The sequence below is a fragment of the Orbicella franksi genome, chromosome 1, assembly GCF_964199315.1.
Source record: "Orbicella franksi chromosome 1, jaOrbFran1.1, whole genome shotgun sequence".
NCBI classification, from domain to species: Eukaryota; Metazoa; Cnidaria; class Anthozoa; order Scleractinia; family Merulinidae; genus Orbicella; species Orbicella franksi.
The window spans coordinates 4,630,338-4,639,966 of NC_138145.1; the positions used below are offsets into that span (position 1 = coordinate 4,630,338).

The 9,629-nt window shown below is 38.4% G+C and overlaps 1 protein-coding gene across 1 annotated transcript; it reads left to right on the forward strand.

Moving 5' to 3' along the window:
* Positions 1 to 982: 982 nt before the first annotated feature.
* On the forward strand, positions 983 to 9,629 carry LOC145486488 (ryncolin-1-like). The gene is made up of 3 exons (XM_081465163.1): positions 983 to 7,106; positions 7,552 to 7,932; positions 8,660 to 9,629. Exons 1-3 carry the CDS (start codon positions 6,830 to 6,832, stop codon positions 8,914 to 8,916), a joined length of 915 nt encoding a protein of 304 aa, XP_081321289.1. The 5' UTR covers positions 983 to 6,829; the 3' UTR covers positions 8,917 to 9,629.

Sequence of the window (9,629 nt, forward strand, 5' to 3'; positions counted from 1 at the left end):
TTCTCAGCTTTGTGTTGCGAAATGCCACCGCAGGGGACCCGATCTAGCGTGCTTGAGTACCGACAGATTCATTCTCATATAATCATTCTATTATATAAATAGCAGTATTCAGTTTATTTCACCGAAAGATTATAAATTTCTGCTACAGAAATTGTTTATTTGCACTCCCAGAGAGAACTGTTCTTTGACGAGGGAGATCGAAAGACTAGCCATCAAACCCGCCTGTTTCAAGTTGTGAATGTTTTCCTCACACGGCAGTATTAAACAACAACCTTTTCCGTGAGATTTTAGACATAAGATTCTTCATTTTCCCCGTGCATTTACTGCTATTTTTGCCGTGTTTGCCTCCCAAGTTAGATGGCGTCAGAAACAGTGAAAAGGTCTATGATATAAGAGAGAGAATAGATAGAGAGAGAGATAAGAGAGAGGGCGAGAGAGAATCAAGAGCCTCGTTGTTTAGATCGATTTGTAGACCTGGGACCCAAACCCTCGCGTGACTCCTGAAGATGCACTCTTATGGATACTTTGGAAGTAGTGTCCTGTACAAACACTTCTTAAGTATTGGATTAGTAAAGGCGGGTTGTGAGGGTTTACAGTCTCTTCAAGCACGTTCGTCGTATCAAGCGTTTTTCAGTAATTAGCGCTTTCTTCGCCTCACGTGACAGGTAAGCACGTTCGACAAACTTTGCGATAAACCTTTGAACCAAAATCAATGACATGATTAGTTATTAGACATTTCTTGCCACACCCCTATATATTATATATATTTTTTGGATCTGAAGGCAAATAAGTTTGACAGATTTGCTTTCCTGCCAAGCAATCAGGTTCCAGAGCCCAGCTGGAGTTTATGTCAAATAATTTTTGTCTCTTTTGCAGTCAATCTCAGTGACGTTTTCTTCTATGAACTACTGTGGAACAGAAATATTCTCTCCATTTCACCGATTACATGAAAAAGGATTGTCTTTAAAACGAGTAAATTGAGTCACATACCTTCGTGCGTAACGTCACGCTCATTTCACGGATGTCGTGATGTGAATTAAGCTCTGCGGATACAATGGTACGACAGTTTTGATTGGCTGCCCTGACAAGAGCCATTGTGTTTTGTATACTACTATTGGTCAGATTTTTGTGAAATAATTTTATAATGGCGTCAGCTGTTGAAAGTGAATAAATTTGGTAATATGATGTGAGCGAGAGGATGATACGTGTAGGTGAGTTTTACTGTCGAAGGAATAAGAAATACTGCTCGCCGAAAAACAGCTCTTACAACAGAATACGATAGAAGGTCAGCGTCTTTAATAAACAAGGGATAACAGGTGTTTTTCTAAGTTTAAAGAAAGACAGCAAGGAATGGCTGGGTTACGGCAAACGCCGCCCGTGGGAAAAGAATCGCCATTGCCGTGCGCGCCACCGCCAAGCCCTATCATGGGTTGTCGTCGAAATCTTGGTTTTGCTTTGTTATCGTCGTCGCCAGAGTTCCACGAAACTCAAGAACTTGCAGAAATGAATGATTCTTTAGTTGTTGCTCTTTCAAGGATGAGAGTTGAACAGTCCTCGTTGAAAAGGAAAAAACATTCGGAGCACGAACTTCCCCCAGGACTGGAAAACCACGATCGAGCTCAACACGAACAGAAAAGGGCAAAAAATAATCAAAGACAATCGGGAGGTTCATCCCTGAAAAGGCAAAGCCTTTGCACGGAATGTTTATCGACCGCTGCTGTCAATAGTTCATTTCCTGTGCCAAGTACGTAGAATTTACTTTGATGTCTCTCGAACAACTAGAAGCTATATAATCAGCTTTTGGTCTCGTGGACGAACGTTCGTGTCTTGGTATGAATAATTTTGATTTTTGCCATTCTTGATGTAAATTCTCTCTCAAGGTGTAAATCACGCTATCGTTTCACTGACATTTTTGTACTTCGTATAGTTACCATTTATTTTGGACAGAGTTTGCCTTAATATATAAGCTTAATTTTCCCTCAGAATGAAAGAACTAAAAATTTCGAGGCATAAATTTATTCTTCTGTTGAGATTTTGTAAGAAGCCCAAAAATATATTGAGCTTTTCTTGACTTCACTATTAAATAGTGGTTAAAAGGGCATTTTAATATCTTTGAAAGAAATCCAGAGCGAGAATTTTACATAGAAATTTAAATGGGTTACATCGGAAAGCCCATATAAGACTTAATATTTCTTTTTTGTAACATTGGGAAGAGCTAATACAATATGGCGTTTAGCGCTCGCTCTCAGCGTGTCTGTACAGGGTGTAAACTTGTTTCAGAAAATAGTCTACATGTAGATGAAAGAGCTATTTATATTTTGAAATTATTTTAATACGAAAGTAAGAAAAATTTATCGCTGTATGAAATAGCGACAAGACAGAGATGTATTTTATGTTTAAAAGAAAGAAAATTCCCAAGAGAAATATTTGTATCATTAAAATGTGATACGGGTGTGAATTGTGGTTTAATTGGAATTGAAGTCATAATGCCTTTGCTTACAGTCTACTAAATGTCCTCCCTTGAAAGGCTTGTGTCAAATTTGCCACATGTTTCTTGCATGTAGCCCTGGCAGATCAAATTTTGCATTTAAAATGTATTTGTTTTAATGTAAGTCTTACATCTTGTCATATATTTTATTTAATGTGACAAAATACTTCTGAGCACGTAGGACATGTAGTACAGTGGACATGTTCTTTACAGTTGACATGTAATTAGGATCAGCTGTACTTTGCAGAAGCCCACCTTGAAAGGATAAGCCTGGTTTTCACTAACCCATAAACATCAGCCTTCATACACAGACACAGTAAGAAGCTGATAATTAGTGCCTTTTGTCAGGAGAACTTCTTAACAAAAGGTGCTACTAAACAGAACCTTTCTGCTTCTTCTTATGTTGCTTCTGTTTTGCACTAGTGAAAACCAGCCAGCCAATATGGAGCTTTTTTGCCATATTTCTTGCCTTAGTCGACCATTGCATTATAGGGGTGGCAAATGGTAAATGCGAGAAGGCGAGACTAGTGTTTTTCTTTGTGAGCCTGAGACACTGACTTTTTAGGTTGCGAGGCTTCAAAGTGTTTTAAATACGAGAAAACAATTTTAGACATCATTTTTAAAAATAAAAAATTGTGACTTTGAGGCTTTGCTTAGCCTTTTGAAAAAAAAAATACTCTGAAACAGATTTGCGCAAAAATGGTGACTGAGAGACATACATAACCACTAAAAACAGGACATTGCAAGACTTATGAAATTCAAAGAAAATTTTGTGAGACCCATAGTTTTTGAAGCAACATGGAACATTTACCACCCCTAATAATTACAGTTTAAAAATGAGACAGAAAGTTAAGTTGACACATCTGAACTTGTTGTATGGATGTACATGATCTTCAATTTTTGCATATGATGTTGTCTTTCCACAAAGAGACTACCTATTTTTGAAGAAACTGGAATTATAAGAAACAAACGAAGTCAAGTTGTGGGGATTGATCGAAACTGTACAATGTTAATGTTCAATATTCCAGTGTCAATAGACAGTTTGGTTGAAATAACTTGCTTGTTTCAATTCAAATTTGCTTCTGCAAGATGCCAAGATCCTTTTACCGTTGGACAAGTTCTTGTTTTCATTTTTCATCAATCGACATATAAAATGACATACAGCTGCAATACCTCTTCAGTGTAAAAGACCCAGAAAGTAATTTTAATGGTTGACTGTTTATAAGGATACCGCAAGATCGACAGATTGAGTCCATGTCACAAAACTGGAAACAGCACTTCAAAATTAACAATTTGACAACTTGTGGGGAAAGAATAAATTTTTTTAAGAGCAATTCTCAGTTTGGCACTTATGACGTCATTTTTCACGTATTTGTAAATGGGTTAAAAAAAAAGTTATACCCCTCAAGGCTTTTGCAGTTTTCTTGGCCTTTCAGTTGTCTTTGTTAATCCAGAAATGTTTGCATCACAATGTCATCAAGAGTGGTCATTTTAGACTCGAAGTGTATTTTGTTCTGTACTCAAAGTGTGCATGGTATGGAGTGACATTTTCTTTCCTGGCCAGTATTATTCTCTCACTGAGGCACACTGTGAAATACTTTCCAGTTTACCAGCTGATTATCAAAAACATATTCTGCCATGAAAGGTGATAACATCACAAGTAGTACTGAGAAGGACCTAGCTCCCTCAGGACTGATTTTTGTGGAAGGGGTCAGTGGGTTTATACCAAACTTTCTCATAAGTCAGAGTGAGAATATCAGACTTTGGTCTTTTCTGTATGGTTCTCATGTACTTGATTGAAATGTCAAAACTTCAGGCTAAGATCTGTACAGGACACCTCATTCTCCATTATTGTAAACGTATATCAATTAATGGTGAGAGAGTTAATTATTTTATTTTATAATTTCTTGTTTAATGCTATACATGTACATGATTTTGACTGATGGGTTTTACCTGGCCAGTTTTGGCCTGCACAGTGCCAGTGAGGTAAAGCAGGCTGCTTCCATTTGACCATAAACCAAGTTACAGCCATTGTGTGTGAGCCAAAAGGCCTTTTTCACTTTTCTTACTTCAACTAAGAGGTGCGAAAAATTTCCTTTGATCCTGGATTCTAATTAAGTGACCATAGTCTTATTCTCAGGTGGTCTAAAGTCAGTTTTAGTGAGAGCAAGTGACCTTGGGCCATCTGAGAATCAGGCTAGTGATTATTGAGCAGGTAGCAAAATCCACCAAGAAACAAGTTTTCTGTTGGTGAGTGAAATAAATTTAAGTTCTCTAATCCTTGCAGCTGTAATGAGCTGGGTGTTAACAAATCAGTGCAACAATGAAGTTTTGTACAATTTAAAGATGATTTGAAAATGGCCCATAACACAGTGTCCTCCCCCAGCTATTACTCTTCATGGAATTCAAGTCCATCCCCTGATTTATGTCAGGCTCCATGGGAGTAGCCTGTGTTGCAGAAACCAACAACATACCACCGGTTACTGGGAAATTTCCATCTGCAACACAGGCTCCATGGGAGGTGTATTGGTCTAATGGTTAGTATGGTGGACTCCAGATTGAGCAACAAGGGCATAGCTAGGGGGGTCCTGAGGTTCTTTTGTAAGTCTATTTTAAGCAAACAACCCAAAAGATGGTGTGCAGGCTGACGTGATAATCTAGTGAGTACCCTCACTTTTACACAGTGTGAAACCCCCCACTCCCTTTGAAAATCCTTGCTATGCTCCTGGAGCAGTCTGGGTTTGAGCCCTGGCTCTAGTCACTGTGTTTGTTCTTGGGCAAGACACTGCTTACCCATAGATAGGTATAACCGCAAATTTAATGCTGTTGGGGCGATTAACCTTGCAATGGGCTAGCATCCCATCCAGGAGAGAGTAGATATATTCGTAGTCACTTCACGCTACAGGCTCACATGTCACATTCCAGGTAATTTAACCTTATCAATGCCTGAATATGCCATATGACAGGTGATGGGAACATTAACTTGAATCCAGTTCTACTATATAAATTCAGTGGTGTTAGCCTGAAATGACAGTCATCTCCTACCCTCAGCCTAATGCCTGGGTGAGAGATGTCTGACATTTCAGGCTACAGTGTAAGTTTAAAAAAGTAAATTATTTACAAAAAATTATAAATATTTCTATTGCTCTTAGACTGGAAATAATCCTTACAAAGTGGTGAGTTATCTTTCCGTGTCAGTTTATTGAATGATAATCCTAACAGATTTTATGGTCTACGGATTGTATGGATTTCCATGAACGTTCCCGATTACTAACTAGTACACTTGAAACAGTTGAAAAACTTGGGTGCTCATGGGGGGAGGACTACAGGTCAAATTAATTATTATTACAGTTAACAGTTTACAATTTCCGATTTTAACATTTAGAGAATACTGTTTTGACCTAGTAGGGCTTGCTTTGAAAGCTCAAGGTCCTCTCTCTATTGCGCTTGGTTCCTTACAGGCAAATGTTTCGGGTTTTTTTTTGGCAAACAGTATCCTTTACGTCTCGCGTCACGCTCACACTGATGTACATTGTATTTGTCACACGTAACACATCGCGTGCTTGCGTGACTCGTCTCCAACCTCATGGCCTAAACTAGTCCAAGAAAACCCCGTAATGTTTATATCTATTTCCAGGCACTGAAAATTAGCCGCTTTTGCTGCCTGTATATCAGCCGCACTCATTTTCGCGCTCGTTTATCGCGCTCGTGACTTACTAGTAGTGATTTCACGCATGTAAATGAATCACTGAGGAATCGAGTGTTCGCGTGACTTTCCTAAGGCTAGCTAAAGCTCCGTACTAAACATTTTACGTGAATGAAAGCATTGGCTAATCTGAAATTACTATGTAGCTGTGGAACGCTGTAAATATAGGATGGTATGTTAAAAGATGTATCAATGGACATTGTTTAGGAGTCAAAAGGAATGCATCAATATCAAAGTCATAATACATCATTTGCCAATTAAATAATCCAAAATGCTAAACATCCCGAGCTAGTATATGTTTATGCCGCTTGCGAGGTCTGCTTCAGGATGTAAAGAACAAGAAAAGGGGTTAATCCGATGATTATTTCAATCGCATTTTTTCAGACGCTGCACGGTCCGTTTTCTTGCCTGTCAAACATTATGTGCAAAAGCGTACTCAAAATGTTACAAAGTCAGCTAGCAGGGTACTATTGACGTACCGTGAAATGTGGGGTTATGTGATTGGTTAAAAATAGAATTGAAGACGCGAAAAATCTTGCTTGAAAGCTTAAGCAACATCTATCACATAAACACATAAACAGGTCTCAGTCTAAGAATCAATTGTTCCTTGTAGCTCTGCCGTTTCACGATTACCAATGCAAACCACGATGAAGTATTTCTTTCAGGCAATCTTGTTATGTTATTTCGTAGCGGCACTTGCAAACTCAAATCTGTCTACAAAATCAGCAAAAAGCAACAACGATACCAAACAAAATTCGCGGTGTACTGTGAATAATTACAACACCTTTCACGCTGGACCAAACTCCAAGAAGATCGAAAATATGATTTCTGAAGTCAAACAACAGCTGGCTGAACTAAAACAAGAGATCACGAAAACGAAGCAAAACCAAACTGGCGGACAGGCTGAAAAAGGTTTGTAACTTCACGGACGCTTTGTCGCAATTATTAATCTTTACCAAAAAGTTGAATACTTTTTTGTTTGCTTTAATTATACGCTTCTGACTGTTCAAACTAACCTTATGTGTCTCTCAAAAAAGGATGGCTCAGCCAAAAGAAAATCTATCATTCTATGTATTACTCCTGCGCTGGTTCATCTCATTTTTCTCATTTTCAGGCTAGGTTTCTCGTTCATCCAGTATCTCGTCTAGAAGATTGCTCTCCTTCAACAATTTTCGCACCAGCCATTAACCAGCGTAAACAGATTTATTTTATATATAGGATCCTTCAAGCGGAGTCTTGCAAGGGATTTTTTCCTAGTAGATGCAGGACAGAGTGAAAAGCTCCATTGCAGAGCAAAGGTAAAGGTTTAAATTGAGGAAAAACAAAATTTAAGTTGATTGTGTTGTACAATTCCCAGGTTACAAGAATTGTGCCGAAGTTTACGAATCCGGTGACAAGATCAGTGGCGTGTACAAAATCGATCCTGATGGTTTGGGTGAATTTGAAGTCTTCTGTGATCACAAAACAGCCGGTGGAGGATGGACAGTGTTTCAAAAGAGACGGGATGGCTCTGTAGATTTCTTCCGAGCTTGGGATGATTACAAACGAGGCTTTGGCAATCTAAACGGCGAGTTTTGGCTGGGACTGGACAAGATTCACCGCCTGACTGTGAGCAGCAGTAACAAGCTTCGTGTTGACTTGGAAGATATTCATGGTGCAACAGCATTTGCAGAATACAGCTCGTTTTCTGTGGCAAGTGAAAATGCGAAATACCAGCTGAGTTTGGGAAGTTATACAGGTTATACTTATCTCTGTGATATTTGTTGTTATTTTAACCAAGTGTAGCAATTAATTGCGAAATATATTAGAGTTTGCTGCAAATCAGTTCTGCTGGTTGATCTTTGCAATAATTTTCTCCAAACGAAAAAGTCGAGAAAGTTCATATAACATGCTTCCAGTGTTAGAAAACAAATTAAAGCTGCATGCTCGAGTGCTCAATATATTGAGGTGAACTACACCCAATACTTTACTATCGATACCAAAAGCAGTTATTTCTTTATTGCGTGTGTTAAGTGGCGTTTGTTTTCCCATTAATTAACTCTGCTCTTCAATTATGCACCGCAAATCAATTAGGTTTTAAGCGATATAAAATCTTAAACGGAAATTCGCATTTCAGTATGGAATACATGATTTTGTCAATCAAGTCAATAACAGCGGTCTTTAGATTTATTTATCCAGGCGGTCCGGCTTATTAAGGAGTAAAAGTCAAACGAGCCTATCAATTCCCTTGGATTTAATTGTTTATCGTCGCTGGTGTTTTGTAGCTTTAACAAAAGCGAATGTCAAAATATTTTGTGAAGTTTAACTGAAGAATTAAAAGGCGAATACAAATAGAGGTTCCAGAGAGGCAATGTGTTGACATTGTACGTAGTTAAAAAAAAAAAAAGTACCGTATCTCGGTGATTCTTGTTCCTTAAAGGTCTTTAGCAATGTCGCTCAAGCGAATTTGTTGTTTCTTTTCCCAGGTACTGCGGGTGATTCCCTCAGTTATCATCGTGGCCTTCCATTTACCACCAAAGATCGTGATAATGATGCCAACTCGGGCAATTGTGCCTCTTCTTATAAAGGTGGTTGGTGGTACAACAGCTGCCATCATTCAAACCTCAATGGTTTATACCTTAATGGTAAGGTAAATGCTCAAGGAATGTCGTGGTTCTACTGGAAGAATTCCCACTACTCTGTCAAGAGATCCGAGATGAAGATTCGTCCAAAGGACTTCTAACATGTGTGCAGTGCCATGTTGCTCATGTTGCACTGGATTGAAATATTTAATTAATAAGTTAAGGGTGCTTCGCTTTAGTTTCTTTGCGCTGTTTTAAAACACTTCACTTACACGTTTATTTTGACGCAAGTCAAGAATCAACTCAAAAATGACCTATTTTTACGAGACACCTTTTAGTGTGCTGTAGTAGAACGAAAAAGGCTGAACACTGTCCAGTTGTAAGCTCCCTGTTACTGTCTTGACATTCCTTTAATTTTCTCAACAGTTCCGCCTCAAAATATCTTAGTCAACTTATACCTTTTAAGTCAAACATTTGGGTTTCCAGCATTTATACCGTGTTCTACTAATGAGGCGAATGTAATGGTGTTAAGCTTGTGGTGCAAATAAAAATATGAAATACTTGGGGAAACTTTCTCTTCGACTGTTACATTTCGATCTGTTAATTTCCCAATAAATTCTCCTTCTAAAATTAAGTTAATACTTTGTCTCTACGCAAGTTCAACTTGCGGCTACTTTGGACTACATGCGCGTTTGGCCCTATACCAATAGCTATTCACTGGTTTTATATCTTGGTTGGCTGTCCTTGCATGTGCACCAAGTATCAAACTTTAAAAATATCCTTAAGATTCTGTAAGACGTCTGAACGATCAGATTTCAACTCACTTTTGAAAATGAGTTTTCTTCCACACAACATAGAGCATGGTTTGTTTTAA

Coding starts and splice junctions, on each gene's coding strand:
- LOC145486488 (XM_081465163.1), top strand. CDS start 6,830: ATGCAAACCACGATGAAGTATTTCTTTCAGGCAATCTTGTTATGTTAT. Junction 7,107..7,551: donor TGGCGGACAGGCTGAAAAAG/GTTTGTAACTTC, acceptor TACAATTCCCAG/GTTACAAGAATTGTGCCGAA. Junction 7,933..8,659: donor GAGTTTGGGAAGTTATACAG/GTTATACTTATC, acceptor TTCTTTTCCCAG/GTACTGCGGGTGATTCCCTC.